The 17,527-nt window shown below is 44.6% G+C and overlaps 1 protein-coding gene and 1 pseudogene across 2 annotated transcripts in view; one reads left to right on the top strand and one right to left on the bottom strand.

Moving 5' to 3' along the window:
* The window catches only part of LOC134482732 (GTP-binding protein 4-like), a 31,303-nt pseudogene extending 23,499 nt beyond the window's left edge, over positions 1–7,804 (top strand). The window contains exons 7-12 of the transcript XR_015641990.1: positions 210–270; positions 855–955; positions 2,033–2,226; positions 4,535–4,600; positions 5,275–5,424; positions 6,575–7,804. The product of XR_015641990.1 is annotated as a GTP-binding protein 4-like, transcript variant X2 (transcript). The remainder of the gene's footprint in view (positions 1–209; positions 271–854; positions 956–2,032; positions 2,227–4,534; positions 4,601–5,274; positions 5,425–6,574) is intronic.
* LOC134482635 (isopentenyl-diphosphate delta-isomerase 2-like) lies at positions 7,584–15,198 on the bottom strand. Its single transcript, XM_087591733.1, has 5 exons — positions 14,056–15,198; positions 13,249–13,392; positions 12,399–12,491; positions 11,849–11,979; positions 7,584–10,905 (listed from the first exon to the last, which is right to left on the bottom strand). The coding sequence occupies exons 2-5, from the start codon at positions 13,388–13,390 to the stop codon at positions 10,588–10,590; spliced, it is 684 nt and encodes a 227-aa protein (XP_087447859.1). The 5' UTR covers positions 13,391–13,392; positions 14,056–15,198; the 3' UTR covers positions 7,584–10,587.
* Between the last annotated feature and the right edge of the window lie 2,329 nt (positions 15,199–17,527).

Below are 17,527 nucleotides of genomic sequence, written 5' to 3'. Positions count from 1 at the left end.
AATCCTTAGCATATGATTGACTGGAGCTTTTCAGTTGATGTCGTAGTTCAGTGAACAAAGTCCATGAGACACGTAGTCCCCAGGTGGGCAAAACAGCCCTCCTGATAAACATAGATGTGCAAAAGGTCAGAGGCTGCTTCATCGGGAAGGAGGCTGCAAAGCATCTGGGGACATAAAGCTAAGTCAAACTTTTGGGGCTTTCTTTTCAGGAATGAGATCTTGAGTTGGAAATGGGAGATGATTATATTTTGGATCTTCAGAATAAGTAAGGTGTTCTGGAGTGTCAGTTGTATGAAAAGTGTTTCAGAAAAGAAAGGAACTCAGTGAGTGAAAGTCTTCCAGTGAGTTTATTGGTTTATAAACTTTTACTTTTTTCTTTTTTTTTTAATATTTATTTATTATATATGAGTCCACTCAAGATGTCCTCACACACACACAGAAGAGGGCATCAGATCCCATTACAGATGGCTGTGAGCTACCATGTGGTTGCTGGGAATTGAACTCAGGACTTCTGTAAGAGTAGTCAGTTCTCTTAACCACTGAGCCATCCCTCCAGCCCCCAAGATTTTACTTTTTTGAAGATTAGAAGTTGCAGACTTACAGAGCTGTGTATAAATAATGTCCTGTTGTTTCAGATGAAAGGATTCTTTTTCTGTAGTATTTGGAAGTTGGACACACGGGTCAGTATTGTTCTTGTTAAGAGTAAGTTAAGGGTGTTGAACACAGCTGTTTTGTTAGGCTGTAAAGTGGTTTTACTTATAAAGGGATTATCCAGAGTAGTCATCTTGATGACACAGTACTTGAAGATTTGAGAAACTACCATAAACATAACTCCTTTTTCCTTTCAATATTAGAATACTGGGACTTAATGAATTCATCTGAGAAGTATGATAAGATACCAGAGATTTGGGAAGGCCACAATGTTGCTGATTATATCGATCCTGCTATCATGAAGGTCTGCAATGCTTTTTAAATTACTTGCCCCACTTTGATGAGACTAGAAGAATTTCACCAACTTTTACTCCTTCCTTGTTCTCCTTTTGTTCTATGCCCTCAGACATCTTTTTCACCCTGTTTTTGCTCTCTTGGAGACATCACTTCTCAAATCAAAGGACATTAATTATTCTTTTTCTGTGTGGTCCTGGTGGCGCCCAGCCTTCCCCACCGAGCTGCAGTGGCCCCATCATTTTGCTTGTGTTGATGTCCAGTGTGGAGATCCATCCTGTCCCTGGTTCCATCCTCTCTCTGGAACATCTTCTGAGTCTTCTCAGACAACCTCCTGTAGTCTTTTGCTAGTTTAGCAAGTGACAGCGAATTAACAAGAAAATTCAGTCCATGGGGTATGAGCTCTGATTTACAGATTTCTCTGTCTCACTGACCTTTTTATGTTTGGTTCCTTCTAATCTGGAAGGGGGGATTGACCTCAGTGCCTTTCTTAGACACATTCCCACAGAGAGCTGGCCCACCGCCGACCTCTCTCCTGCTGGGGCACCTATCCTTTGCATGCTTTTTCATAGCGCGTCAATGTTTACACGATTATCTTCCCATTTATCTATGTTTCTGTGTGTGTGCGTGTGCGTGTTTGTGTGCGTTGCTGGGGAGTGAACCCAGGATCTTGTGCTTGTGAGCTTTGTCACCTCGCTGCATCCCCAACCTCTGTGCATTTAAAGTTTCACTTTGTCACCAGTGCAGTTGTGCTTAGTATGGTATTTGAGAAGATGAATGGGGGTTTGTACAGATTATTTTGTGTATCTGCTGGGGACACTAGGGAATGAGGGAAGGGGTCCCTCATTATCTTTAAAGATGAAATGCAATTGGCAGAAAACAGTGCATACGTTGGTCATGCTGTCTCTTTGGCCTTCATAAATCCTCTTTCCCATGAGATTAACTGTACACGTGGGCCCCGGTTGTGACGAGACCACACAGCATTCTCATACCTTCAGGAATTTGAGGAAACATGATTCCTGTAAATATGTCGCTGCACTTACTTCCCTGCAGGGTTTCCTTCTTAACTTCATGATTCTTTTTAAAGAAATTAGAAGAGTTGGAAAAGGAAGAAGAGCTCAGAACAGCTGCTGGGGAGTATGACAGTGAGTCTGAGAGTGAAGACGAGGAAATGGTGGAAATCCACAGCTGGCAAAACAAATTAGAGAGAAGAAGTTGAAAATTCTACAGTCCAAAGAAAAGAACACACAGGGACCCCGGATGCCCCGGACTGCTAAGAAGGTTAGTCTGGAGCACCGCAGAGCCAAGTCCAGGCTTGCATGCTGGATCCTGTGTAATCTGCCATGAGAGCCAGACTTCACTGCCTGGGATGTCAGGTGCGGCACACCCGGGCGTTCGCAGGGTCTTTGCTCTGGGCTGCAACTTCTCTCCATGCATTGCAGCTCCAGGTGCATCCCTGCTGCAGACTGAGTCATTGCTGCCGTGATGTGAGTTAAACCGAAACCTGATGATGGCCAAGGATGTTAGGTAGTTGTTAAAGAGGGTCTCAGGTAGTCCGGGCTAGCCTTGAGCCTGTAGCCAAGGAGTTCCTTCCCGACTCCTGCTCCATAGGTGCCAGGAGTACAGCCGTGTGCCAGTGTGCATTTTTGTTACCTAAGTTTTCTATTGATTGAGACTCCTAAATCCACAAGGCAGCTCGCCAGCCCCTGATGCTGCTGAGCATAGGAGCATCGCTCTCCAGGTGTGAATGGACCCTGAGCACCACTTGGCTTTGTGTCGGGATGTCATTGTCTTTACTTTTGTTCTTGTTGGAACTACCTCTGTGTCCATAGCCTTCCTGAAAGCTGAGGTCAGGGAGTGAGTGGCAGGTTCCCAAAAGGGACAGATACTGGGCAGTTAAAGTATAATGGAGGTGGGGGTTGGAGGTGGGGGGTTGGCGTTGTAGATTCCACAATGGACGCTCCTGGTTTGAAAATACTGTTTTCATGTGCTTGGGCGGCCACTAATATTCACAGACGTGTTGTTTCTCCTGGTGCTTAGTTGTCTGTGAGAAGACACTCTGGTTCACGAGTCTGTCTTCCCTCAGCTGTAGTGCCTTCTCTAGTCCATGCAGCAATTCTCTCACCCCGAGAACATAGCAGTCTTGCCATGGCTTCTGTGTAGCAAGTGCACTGTTTGTTTTTGTGGGGTGTAATTGAACTGTCCAGAAACTGAAGTTATCCCAACTGGCAACAAGCATTTACAGTAGGTAATAGTCACTGTACAGCTATACTCTGAAGACCCGGAGCAGGAACAAACTCAGTCTCTCCTGCTGTATGCTGACACGTGGATCCTTTATTTGACTCCGGCTGGGTGAGAGAAATCTCCCCCATCAAGCCATCAATCAGCCCTGCACTGACTCTGTTGGGTATCCCTCAGTTAATTCACATCTCACACTGTCTCCCTGCCTGAAGGGGGCATCAAGACCGTAAGGCTGAGAGTTTCCTTGCACCAGGCTAGCCCCACTTGCAGGTTATGGGGCAGGGCCTCTAGAGCTCAACTCTCTAATTACAGAGTGTGGTTCCCCTGATCCTGTCTTTGAGTTTGCATAATTTACTAGAGTACCTCACAATTGGGAAAACATTCCCTTTTGTTGATTACATTTGCCAGTTCATCGTAAAGTGTATTTTAAAATTTAAGAGATGAAGGCAGTGAAGTGCTGAATGAGGGCAATCTGAAGGGACCTTCAGTCCTGGGCCATGTGACCCCTCTTAGCACATGGCTGGGTGTTTCTCATTTTCCTGTATGCTAGGCATCTAGAGTCACTTCAAACTCTGTTCTTTTAGGTTTTTATTAAAGCTTTTTGTATAAACATACTTGGATCCTGGACTGTAAATGTGTGATGGGCAAGCTTCTAAACTAATGCTAACAGACTACGTCTGTCCGCCCAGCCTCTTTAGGCCTTTCTGTGCTACATACCTGTGCGCCTCTGAAACAGGGTCTTGAGTTTGCTGCCACAGGGTAATCAGACCTGGCCTGCTCCCGTACAGAAAGGCGGGGGAAGGGGAACGGACATTTTTAAGTTCTGTCGTCTGCCTTGGAGAGGACATTATATATAATATTACATGTAATGGTGCAAGACTGTAGCATGTCCTTCCATAGAGACATAGTTGGTGCAGCTTTCTATTTCTTAGGAAGAAAATGGAGCATGTGTAAAGGGGGCAGAAGATGAGAGAAACCGAGAGACGGACTGACTGACTGACTCTTGTGTATGGCCTGAAGTCCATAGTTAAAAAGACTCAACTTTACCCCAGGTAGCCTCTGGAACCAGGGACTAAAGGCCAGATGCTCTAGTCTTTTCTGTTCCAGTCCTGAGGAAAGGATGAGGGCTGCGGGCTGGCATCCAGTAACCGAGAGCAGAGCACGTGTCTACCACTTCTCTGTCCAGCACAGCTTCACCTGTGTTTTTCCTCTCTCTCTCTCTCTCTCTCTCTCTCTCTCTCTCTCTCTCTCTCTCTCTCTCTCTCTCTCTCCTTTTCTTTTAAAATTAAATTTCAACAGACATTTTACTTAAAACAAGTTATCTTCCCTCCCCTCCCCACCTTCTCAGGTTCAACGGGCAGATTTAGAGAATGAGATGCGTAGTCTTGGCGTGGACATGGATGATAAAGACAATGTAAGTCTGGAGGGGCAGTGTGGTTTCAGATGATCCGTGCTTTTGTTGTTTTGAGACGTTCATTGTCTTGCTGTGTCGCCCAGCCTGCCTTCAAACTCAGTCTTTCCCTGCCTCTAGTTCTCCAGTGCTGGTGGCAGGCATGTGCTGCCAAACCCTTCCCACAGTCAGTTTGCTTAACGATGCGGGTACCTTCTGAGAAATCTGTCACTAGGTGATCTGCTAATGTAAATGTCATGGCATGCACATGATATACATAATGTAGCTGGTGCATATGCCTACTGCCTCAGCTGTTTGGAGTGGGAGGTTAAAACCTCAGCATACATCATGTGAACTGTGGACCAAAGCCATTGCCATCACTGCTTGTGATTGATGTTATCCAGTAAAGAACATTAGTGCACAGGATGTGCAAGAGCTGCGGCCTAAGAGCACCATCTTACTCACCACCAGCATGGGTGCTGAGCTGGACATTCCTGAAGCCTTGTCAGGAGACACAGGAGAGCATAGCACTGCGTCTGACCCTTAACCCCTGGCTTCAGACCAGAGCCCGCGAGTAAGCTGCAGTAGGCCTTCCAGAGTCTTTCACTTGCGAGTGATATTGTCTTTAAGAGCTCGTCTGTTTTCTCTTCTTGTTGGACTAATTTCGATTGTTACCAAGAGCACTGTTTGTTTTCCAGGCCCACTATGCAGTCCAGGCCAGAAGATCTCGGAGTGTCACCAGGAAAAGAAAACGAGAAGAGTCTGTTCCTCCCTCTTCCATAGCCCGCAGTCGCAGTCGGAGTTGCTCTAAAACGCCACGTGATGTTTCTGGTCTTCGGGATGTCAAGGTTTGTTTCGTTGATCTGGGACAAAAGAAAATAAGAACCTTCAGGGGTGTTTATAGAACCTCCAGCAAGCACCAGCCATTACTTGAGGAGGGTTGTGATTAAGAGATTAGCTGTTCATCCTATCTTCTACTTTGTAGCATCCTTTGGAGAGGAACTTGGACCAGAAGCAGTTGGATCCCCTGGATAGGTGTTCTGGCAAACCATTCTGAACCCCTTGACATGGCAGATAGACAGACATGGCCTCATAAAGTATGGATAGTCTAGGCTTAGGTCCCAACTGTTTGCAAAATACTAGGAAGAGGCCCCATTTCCAGTGAGGAAGTAGGCTGGGAAAACTTGGTTCATTTTCCTCATTAGGGGAATTGTTATCTCTTCAAGGTGGTAGCTTGTCACTATGGTATAATTTGTAATGTCTTTTTCAAAGGTGCAATAGTTGCTTAAAATCTCACTGAAATTTCTTTTTGAGAAAAAACTTTTTTTTTACTATTTTGAAAATTCAAATATAAGAGAAAACTTATGTAAACTAGCAGGTTCTCTAATAGAAGGCTGAAGTTTTCATTTCAGATGTCATTTCTATCTGGAAGTCTAGGAAGTGAGTGTTGAGTTGAGGTAGTGTTTTACTATGACTCCTAAGCGGCCTGAGAGTCCAGACTGCTCCATGTTCACCCGGGAGTAAGATTACACTATTGGTCTATGGGTTTCAATACTGGCATTGACATGAGTCAGAAGGTTCAGACCATGGAAGTCTGAACAGATGCTCTTGTAGTCTACTAACGGAAGAAAGGTCCAAGGCTTCCTCGCGTAGTCACTGAGCTCAGATACTCTTATAGTCTATAACTGTAGAAAGGTCCAAGGCTTCCTCACGTAGTCACTGAGCTCAGATGCTCTTGTAGTGTATGACTGTAGAAAGGCTCAAGGCTTCCTCATGTAGTCACTGAGCTCAGATGCTCTTATAGTGTATAACTGTAGAAAGGTTCAAGGCTTCCTCACGTAGTCATTGAGCTCCTGCAGATAGTGTGGTGGTCTGAGAACCCGGTGACTGAGACAACTGGGTCTTGATGGTTCCTTCTGACTTTGGTAAAATGGTTCCCAGGTAATTACAATGCAGGACAGAAATGTGGTTTTCATTGTTGTGTGTTCTCCTGTGTAGATGGTGAAGAAAGCCAAGACCATGATGAAGAAAGCCCAGAAGAAGATGAATCGCTTGGGGAAGAAGGGGGAAGCAGATAGGCATGTGTTTGATATGAAGCCCAAGCACCTACTCTCTGGGAAGAGGAAAGCTGGTAAAAAGGACAGGAGATAATGTCCTCTTCAGTCGGAGTAGTTTAACTAGACCCGTGATTATTTCTGAGTGTGTGATGGTGTGTTTTATAGAATTTGGGATCAACATCTGTTAACCAAAGAAACGATGGAAATGACTTTTAAATGCTTGTTGCTGTGCTGAAAACTGGTAAAGCCGAGTAAGCGTGTGGTGCCGTGGCCCTGTGCAGTCAGATGTTACCTGCAGAGCGCTCTGTACTGGATGACGCGCTTCTTTCACAGCCAAGGGACTCATTTTGCAGAAAAGATGTATTGGTGTAAGGAGGCTGCTTTGGTGGGGGAAAACTTTTGTAGTAGATCTTTTGACACCCAAAATACCTATTTTTGTTAAGAAAGTATTCCTGCTGGGAGGTCTTACATTTAGCGTGTATCAGAACTTAAACTACAGTCTTAAATTATTTTCTGCATCTGTAGTACAATGCATCATTGTAACTTCAAACATTTTATCCAAAGTAAACATCCAGCAAAAACATAGTTTTGATTATTTACATTTAGTTTGCTTTAATTGCAAGTCTCTTGATAGCCAAAAGGAAGGGGCAGGGAATAGGACTTTGCTTAGAGCAAAAATAGGTTTTTAAAGGGAATAAGTGCCTGGATATGTCTTCTTTCACTAACAACTGCTGGATTAAGATTGGTGTCCTAGAAAGTAAAGAAACATTGATGAGAGGGATCCCAGTGTGGCTGGAACTACACCACAGATCAGAAGACAGCCTTCCCACTGTCAGCGCTTCCTGTCAGTGTGACCGCTTCTGACCTGTATCGGAAACCAGTGATGTATACATGTATTATATTCTCTATCCTAAATCATATGGACTCTTTGAGACTTTTTTAAAAAATAGTTTTATTTGTCTTGGATATGTCATGTATTTGCATTTCAAATGTTATCCCCTTTCTCCCCTCTTCCATCCCCCTCCCCAGCTTCTATGAGGGTGCTCCCACTCCCACCCACCCACTCCAACCTCAACACCCGAGACTTCTTATATTGGCTTTAGTTGTCTGATGACATTTGATGTCTTGATCTATTTTTTTATGTGTAGATGATTAAAGTCTATAATCATTAGTATGACTAATACCTTGATTAAATCATAGAATTATTCATCTAACAGTAGAAGATCTAGACAAAGCTTTTTTTTTCCTTAATAGAACTTGTATTTACTTAAATTTCAGAGGCGTTAGTGAGAAAGGGTAGAGAGTGCTGTTCAAAACAAAACAATTAAGCAAATACAGGAGCAGAATGTTCGAGGTCTTGAGCTTCACTGTGTTAGGAATCTGTCCTCATTGCTGTTAGAAAGAACTGGCTGTGAATGCTGGTGTTTGGTAGGTAGGCACTGGGCTACCTCTCTGCCTACCATGCCCTTTAGCAGTGCTGGTTACTAATAGAAGAAGCTGGAATGTGGTGGGGATTCAGCCGCTCCTCCTCTGAGAGAGACACTAAATAGTCTTTAAATGTTAGAGGACTCATTCTGATTGTAAGCATATACTACAAAGACTACAAAGACTAAAGACAGCACTGCAGTACTGTCATAAAGACAGCCATGCAGATGGTTGGAACAGAGTAGAGTAATAGCAGAAATCATTATCCTAAACAATGGACCAGAACAAACAGTGGGCAAAGGACTGTTTCTCCAGCAGCCACTGTGGGAAATGTATGGTTAAAGTCAGGCTCTACCTTACACCACATTAGAACATACATGTTTAAAAGCCTAAGGAGGAGAAGGACCTGCAGAACTCCAAAGCTTTAAAGAAAAGGGTAAAACCATCAGAACAATTGACAATTTCTTGGCTATGGCACCAGAGTAAAGGAAAGGTGAAAGTACATAAGCAGGACGCCCTCGGGATTCTTGGTATCGGAGGAGACAGCCTGCGGGATGGGAGAGGAGATCTGCAAGTGGCAGGAGTATGAGTAATCCATGGTTTGTAAAGCTCAACAGAGACCAACTCAATATTGCAAGGGTCTTGAATATGTATTTCTCCAACCGAGATAGTCAGGTGTCCAGATAGCCACAGGCAGACATCTTCAGGGATGCTTTCACCTAAACACTGGGGAAATACGAATGAGCGCGAAACCACTGCTGCACACCCACCAAGCTGACCAGGTCAAACAACAGCCAAGAAGGGGGTAAGCATGGGAAACCCAGGTAGTTCTTCCCTTGTAGTACGTCCCTCAGGTGCTTGGTAGAGTGCTTTGCTAACATGAAACATTCCTGGATAGACAGTCAACACACAGGTGGAAACCTTACCATGCCTTGCTCCTTATCCTGCTTGCTGCTAAGGTGATCCCTCCTTGTTTGAGAAAAATAACTGACTGTATTTTCAAAAGCTATCTCACTCATTTTTAATTTTTTTCTAAAGATATCAGTCATCTTGTTTGTAACAATGATAGTTTAATTTCATGTTTATTCTGTTCCTGGGGTTCAATACATAAAACGAAAAATGTTTATAACCAGAAAATGTTCACTGGATCAAAGTTTTCCCTAGATCTGTCTGTGATAATATCAATAATACAGTGATCTGAAGTTAGGGTCTATTTCCAACAAGGTAAAAGTTACTGTTCACAGTGGGGAGGGCGTGATGCCTATTCTTGGTTGTCAACCTGACTATGGGGATTAACTAAAACCCCAAAATGGCGAGCACAACTGTGAGGGATTTTTGCTTAATTTGAAGCTTAGATTCTTCCTGGGCATTCCAGCAGGGAAAATCTACTGAGTCTAAATGTTGCAGCAAGACAGGAGAGATGGGAGAAAAGACATCCTGGGGTTTCGGTGTTAGAATTTGTTCCCTCCAAGTCAGCCTGTTGAACTCTGAATTCATTATAGGAATAATGACTCCTACTCAAGGAAGAATTAGGCAACATCCACTGGATGTTTTTAATTTTCAAGACAGTTGCCCAAGCTTGGTGTAGTGGAAAATGCCTTTGATCCAGCACCTGGGAGGCAGAAGTAGAGGGATCTCTGAGTGGAATGCTAGCCTGGTCTACAGTGAGTTCTAAGATAGCCAGAGCTTATAGTGAGACCCTGTCTTTGAAAAAAGAAAAGAAACATACCCAGTACTATGGGGAACAGGGAGTTTTTTGATGACTGAATCTTCTAGCACAATTCTCATAGTAAAGATTATGTGTTTCCATCATTATTGGTAAGTATATTCACAATAACATTTGACCAGGCAAATTTATTCGTTGATTTATACTGACGAACATTAAGCTGCTTGCTTTTTGGCCGTTATTTAACATGTAGAAGACAGGCTTAATGTTTTGTACTGGGGGTCAGCAGTGGCCTAGGTAAAAATTCAACAGGAAGTACTTGATTAAGCTCATCAGCTCCACAAAGAGTCCTTGTGAAATCTGTGAACCCGGTGAAAACCAACAAAGCTCTTATGTAATCCTCACGCACCACATGCTGCCTACAGAGAGAACCCTGATCAGGTGAGCCTATGTAACACAAGGGATGGTGGTGACACCACAGGGAGGTTTTAGGAGAAAAGAGATATTTTTCCATAGATGATACAGAAATATTCTGAGCTGGAGAGAAAGAGGAAGCACTTAAATGAAATGAAGAGCTTGAATTTTATTTAGTGCAAGCAATTAGGAAAGTGCAAGCAAAAAGGAAATTAGAACTCAAGGTTCTGTCATACATGCCAGTTTTACCCATGGGTTATTAAAGAACTTTGTTTTTGAGACATTTTATAATTTTATGCACACGAGTTATTTGCCTTGATCTGTATGTATACCACATAGTTCATTCCAGGTACCCACAGAGGTCATAAGAGTGAACAGGAGCAAGTACTCTTAGCTGCTGTCATTTCCCACACCCAATCCCTGCTTCAACCATTACTTTTCTACACCCCTCAAAGTCCATATATCTTGTCAGGCTCCACAAATGGGGACACATCCTCTAAATAAGGCCACCAAGGCAACAGGAAGTCTTCTACCATGCTTCTGAACCATGGGGTGATCTTCTCTGCCCCACGGGCCTCCCTGTCCAGTAGCTCCTGAACATCCTCCTGGCTCATATAGCTGTAGCTTCTCACTTCCCTGGGATCTGGGTTCAGCGTAAGGTCCTTCCTCACCAACAGAAGATAGCCAATCTCATGGTCTCCCCAGACGGCATCTGACTGACACTTTTGGTATTTTCGGGTCATGAAGGTTATGTCCTTTATGGAAATCTGTTAAAGTTGTTACAGTATTAATAATAGAGAAAATGGGCATTAGATAGAAAACAGCTCATTTCTTTCCTCATTCCTTTCCAGAATGCCATACAAGCACTTAAGCTTCAAGCAGATGGTAGGCAAATCACAATGAAGAGAGCACCGAACTTGGGTTTCATTTCCTGGTCACTATGGCTTCCTTGTTCACTTACAGTGAAGACCATGTATACAGGACATAAGGCTAAACACAGTTATGTAGTGTAGGACATACAGTTACGGGAAAGATTTCTTTTAGAAAATGCAAATAAAAGCACTGGAGGGCTGGTGATGGTAGTACACGCCTTTAATCCCAGTACTAAGGCAAGGCAAGCAGATCATTGTGAGATCCAGGTTAGCCTAGTCTACAAAGCAAGAACCAGGACAGCCAGGCTTACCTACACACACACACACACACACACACACACACACACACACACACACACGCACATACACACAAACCAGGACAGCCAGGCTCACCTACACACACACACACACACACACACACACACACACACACGCACATGCACACACACACAAACCAGGACAGCCAGGCTCACCTACACACACACACACACACACACACACACACACACACACACACACACGCACACGCACATGCACACACACACAAACCAGGACAGCCAGGCTCACCTACACACACACACACACACACACACACACACACACACACACACATACACACACAGAAACACACACACATGCACCCTCTAAAAAAAGTTGGGCACTTCATAGGAATGCTGTTTCCTATGGGAGACAGAAGCCATGTTAGCCAGCAGCCACTCCCTCAGTGATCATTTGATGGATGAAACTTGACAACACTGGCATGTGACATTCTGTGTATTAAACAGATCCCTGAGCACATGAAAAAGTTCATTGAGCCCCATGCTGAGTGAGTGGGTACCTGGTCCTGGGGGATGCCCAGTTCAGCCTGCAGACGTCTCAGGGCCGCCCTCCTCACTCCCACGGCATCCTCCTCTTCCAGCTCCTCAGGCACATATAAAGGGTGACTAGAACAGGAATCTGTAAAATGTCCTGGGGCAACATACAGCATGCAGCTTTAGAGAGAACACTCTTTATTGAATAGGAGCAATTTCCTTCCTGGTCATAGTGTAGAGAGTGGGTTCACCTTGGACTTTTATCAGTATCAGCTCTTCTATATGCAAATAGTAGATTATAAAATCTCAAAACTTGATTCGAGTTGCAAAATGCTTATAATTTAATGTCCTTGTATCGAGTGCGAGTGGGACTGTCTTTCTGTCTCTCTGTCTCTCTGTCTCTCTTTCTCTCTCTCTCTCTCTCTCTCTCTCTCTCTCACACACACACACACACACACACACACGGGGTTGTGAGGGAAGAGTGCTCAGATGTGTTCTCTCACTAGTCATTCCTGTGAGGTTCCCAAACCCTAAGTTAGACTCCAGTGCTCCCTGGGGTTGAGCTGGGTGGCTCACCAGGAAAAGTGTACTTGGCATCTGCTCTCTGCTGAACCAAGAGCTGGTTTTGTGTGTTGAAGAGGACCACACTGAAGCCTCGGTGTAGCAGACCTGCAAAGTGACCATGTGCGAGTTAGGGTCATGCTGGAGTCAGCATGGAGTCTGCATATCCATCTCTTTCTCAGTCTCATGCAACTCAGGATGATGGCACCAGGAGTGGCTGGTGATTCTTGCTGGGATAGAACCTATGCCAGTCGACTGCATTTGGTGACTCACACAGTAAGTCTGCAAGTGAGTACTGCAGTTTTCCTCCACTTGTAAACAAAACCTAGAGAGCCAAGAAGTAAAGTAAGCCTTGCAAGGCAGGCTGAGCCCCACTGTGTGAATCTAAAGCTATAACTTGAAAGTATGTCCTAGCTGCTTTGGTCACACTGTGCAGGCATATGGATGACCGAGTGGCACACAGACTCACTGCTTATGCCTGGAAGTTGGGACACATGACGCACCGAGAGGGCTCACAGTGGGGTGTCTCCCACCACCCCCTTTTCCTGAGACACATATAGACCTCACAGGCCTGCCTATGGAGAAGAGGCTGGCCTTGAACTCAGAGAGATAACTTGTCTCTGCTTCTCTACTGGGACTAAAGATGTACAGCGCCACCCCCAGCTTGTCTACAATTTCTGACTTTCCCAATCCCTTCGAGGCAGCAGTCACAGTCTGCATCACCCAGTGCACTGATGGAAGTGTTAGCCTTATCAAGTTAGCAGCAGCCGCAGCAGCACCCGCTGGACAGCTGCCTCCTGACCCTGCATGGCTCAGAGTGGCCCATGGCAGCAGGCCTGCACATGGCACCTTCCTTTCCACTCACCCTTGTTGATGTTTTCCATCAGGTGGCAGTTCCTCTTGGTGTCGGCCCCAATGATCTGGTCCTGCTTGTCAATGACAATGAGGATCTCCTCCAGGCGTTTTATCTGGAGTTCATTCAGGTGGGTTTTGCTTGCCTGGAACATACCTGTGAACACCAACGGCCTCTTGTGTAAACAGAAAGCATAAGGGGAGAGAGGTGTGTGAGCCCCTCCAACGTCAGCGCCGGAAGCATGCGCAGATATGGAAGTGTAACGAGAAGGATGAGGCTTTAGTGATCAGACAGTGAGCTACACGGGCAACTGAGAGTGCTCATGGTCTGAATTTTATTTCTCCATGATGATTAAATCGCTGTGTAGAGAGAGCAGTGTCCTCAAATGAAGCTAACTGTGGGCAAGGGACACTCCTGCACGAATGCCACCAAATAACGTCTCTACTGTTAGCCATCATTGTCGCTCTCTGTGTCTTCCTTTAATTTGCGATTATTATTTTTTTTTGTATTTGATACTTGCCTGTTCACAAAAGAAGTCCAGGAGAATGTAGAACTGGAGAAATCAAAAGCACCAGGGTTGGGAATAGAGTTCAGTGATAGGGAACTTGTTTTATCTGAGCGAGGACCTGAGACCCAATGCGCAGTACTACAGAATAGATAAATAAATGTTCCCACAAGCCCATGCAGCCCACTCCCAATACAGGGTGATCATGCTAAGGAAGCCAGGAGACGAGTGCCTGGGTCAGAGAGATACACACCGCACTGACAGCACAGCTCTGAGATACCAACCGTTAGGCACAGACAGACTTAGGCTCTCACCTTCTCTGAAGTTTTGTTTGTGCCGCCTCTGAAACCCGGGAGTGAATGGACACAGGAGACCTCAGCTGCAGCTTCCTTTATACGTGGTAACACAGTAGTATCCTGTTGGAAGACCTTTTCAGATTTGGCTCTGTGACAAAACGGTCTCTGTCCTTATCCCTTCCCACTGGAGACTGACAGACGGTGTGCCTACCTCAGTGTATTAGCATAGATGAATAAGAATGACAGGTGTTGCAACTTTTTTCCTGGAATCCATGCATTAAGTATTCCACTGTAGTTTATCTGAGATCTTAGAGGCTCAAGTCACTGTAACATTATTCAAGAGTCTTGATTGCACTTAACCCCAAAAGCACATAAAGTAAAATAAAAAGGCCGAGGCGGCAGTTTGAATTAGGTAGTTGTACATGTCTAGAACACGGAAGTCCATAGCGATGTCAGAATGCTTTTCATCTCCAATACAGTAGTCAGGTCAGAGCAGAGCAAAATAAACTAAATTTAAAATGAAAAAGCAGGAGCGGGGCTGGAGAGACGGCTCAGTGGTTAAGAGCACAGTCTGCTCTTCTGAAGGACCCAGGTTCTATTCCCAGCACCCACAAGGCAGCTCACAACTGTCCATAACTCCAGTTCCAGGGGATCTGACAACTTCACACCAATGCACACAAAATTAAATAAATGAAGGCCCCAAATCTGAAGCATCAGTGCCTGGAGTAGAGACTATGTGTGGAGGCCACCTACCCAGCCGCATCCCGTCACACTCTCCCAAGGTACATGCATGCTAACGTCCCTCTCCCTGGCAGGCCATGCACACTCACTCAGGCATCTACTTCTGTCCGTGTAACCTTCTCCGACTCAAACTTGAGAAGATGCAGTGGAGTCTTAAGGAAAGTCTTAACATCCCTCCCTGTAGGTCTGAACTAGGCTGATCTCCTGCCCCAGCCCATCTCCTCTCTCTCCTCCACCCGCTGGATTCAGTTTTTATGCCAACAACTGGGATGTAGCAGCTGACTTAAGTTTCACCAAGTAGGTGTTTGAATGTCATTCCATGCTGTAAGTGGTCTGTCTTCTTTCTCTGGAAAACACATGGCTCTCTACTGTTTCAGAGTGAAAGAAGGAAAATTGCAGTTAACACTGGGACGGGCCTGTCTACAGAAAGAGCCACACTGTGTTAAAGATTCTTCAAGGCTTGACTTCTTTTTGCATTGCAGAAAAAATATTCAGTCCCTTCTAAGTTTTATTCATATAATGTCTTTGTAATCTCAGCTGAAATGCAAAAATTCAAACATATACACAATATGTTGAATAAATCAAATCTTTACTTTTATATATAAGTTACATATATGTATACATACATATATTAATTTTAAAAGTCACATTATTGTAATGAACACACAAATAAAAACCAACATTTTTCCATTCCCAACACCATGCATCTCAATGAACTCATGTAAAGTTAGTCTAGACGTTCCGATTAGATTGCTACTTAGCCAAATTATTGATTAAATAAAATACTTAGGCTGTGGTCACTTACATGGAGCCTCTGCACTGGCCCAAAGGAGTAAAGCTACTTACCCTGAAGGTCATACCAAGACTGATCACGTTTTCTATGTGTTTATCTTATTTTGTGAAAGTGTGTGTGTTTGTGTGTGTGTGTGTGTGTGTGTGTGTGTGTGTGTGTATTGGCACACACGCCCACACACACCATGTGCGTGCAGGAACAGGTAGATATCAGAAGATTCATCAGATCCCGTGGAGCTGGTGTTGCAAATGGTTTTGACCTATCATGTAGGTGCATGTTGGGAACTGAACTGAGATCCTCTGGAAGAGCAGTGAGCACTCTTAAGTGTCGAACCATCTCCCCCTGCCCCTAAAATGATCACATGTAAATATTAAAGTTGACAGTGGCTCCTAGCTCTGTTTGAGTCTAGTAACAAGAAATACATATTGAGTGTATGTATGTATGTATGCATGTAAAAAGTGTGAGGGGTTGTAGACCTTAAATTTATCTAGGGACTCCAGATTGCCTGACAATCATTTTGTTGGTTCTTCACATCCTTGCTTTTATTTTATACACACACACAATACACACACACACACACACACACACACACACACACACACACACACACACACCCAAACCATCACTATTTCCTGAAGCTGGAACATATTATTTGTAGAAAAAGTCAAAATATTTTGTATGTTGTGCTGTCTAGCATGATGTCAACTTGACAAAGCTACAATCATTAGAGAAGAAGAAACTTCAGTTGCCAAACGCCACCATAGGACCTGTAGGGCATTGTTTAAATTGGTGATTGACAGGGAAAGTGCCCAGTCCATTGTTCATTGGTCCACTGCTGGGCTGGTCATCCTAGGTTGTATAAGAAAGCAGGCTGAGCAGGCCATGAGGAGAAGCCAGTAACAGCACCCATCCATGGTTTGTGCATCAGCTTCTGCCTCCGAGTTCCTGTCCTGACTTCCTTCAGTAGTGAACAGTAGTCAAAAGCATAAGAAAAATAAACCCTTTCCTCCCTGAGTTGCTTTGGTTATGGTGTTTCACTGCAGCAATAAAAACCCCAAGTAGGATCTGTGTATTGTTCCACTTCAAGCAGAGCTTGAGCTTGGGTTTAAATGACGTGTCCTGTGTGGTGCGGATACTTCAGTCATCTTTCCTATTCTAAGCTCAGCCCGGAACCAGCAGGAGTATTTGGAAGCTTGTTTGCAATGCAGAGTCTTAGTTGGAAGGAGAAGAAAGACTGACCATTTTTGGTGAAAACAACAACAACAGAACCCTTAGAAGGATTTGGGGCAGGGTTTTGTCAGTGTAGACTGAATGGGCAGGTGTGGCTGAGCTGAAAGAATCTGTCTGTCTGCTGTCACACATGGCCCTGCTTGGGTCTCATTGTGGAGTTTAGTGGTTCATCAGGTGAGTGTGTGTGTGTGTGTGTGTGTGTTATATGTGTGTGCTGTATGCATGTGTACATTATGTACAGGTTCACATGTTCAGCTGCATATGGGGATTGTATGTGTACAAGAGACACCACAGGAAGGTGGGTGTCGGCCTCACAAGCACCAGCCAACTCCTGGGAGCAGGATCTCTCACTAGGCTAGATTGAGGAAGCAGTAAGCCCTAGGGATTTTCCTGTCTTTGCCTTAGTACTGTGATTTATTACAATGAAATGATTACACCGATCATTAATATGGGGAGTGGAATGTTCCACAGCACTGTTGGGGAGGTCAGAGGACAATTGCACAGTTGGTTCTCTCCCTTCACCTTTACGTGTGTCCAGGGATTGAACTGGGCTCTCCAGTCTTGACTCATACGTGCTTTTAGCAGTAAGGGCCTCTCACCTGGTCCTGCACCTTACATCTCTACCTGAGTTCTGAGGATCAAACCCAGGTCTTTAGACTTGCAAGGGAAACATTTTGAGGACTGCATCACATTCCCTCCTCACAGTAGGATCTATTACTGTCAAAG

The sequence above is a fragment of the Rattus norvegicus genome, chromosome 17 (assembly GCF_021556685.1).
Source record: "Rattus norvegicus strain SHRSP/BbbUtx chromosome 17, alternate assembly SHRSP_T2T, whole genome shotgun sequence".
Lineage (NCBI taxonomy): Eukaryota > Metazoa > Chordata > Mammalia > Rodentia > Muridae > Rattus > Rattus norvegicus.
This window is presented reverse-complemented; position numbering and strand designations above follow the sequence as displayed.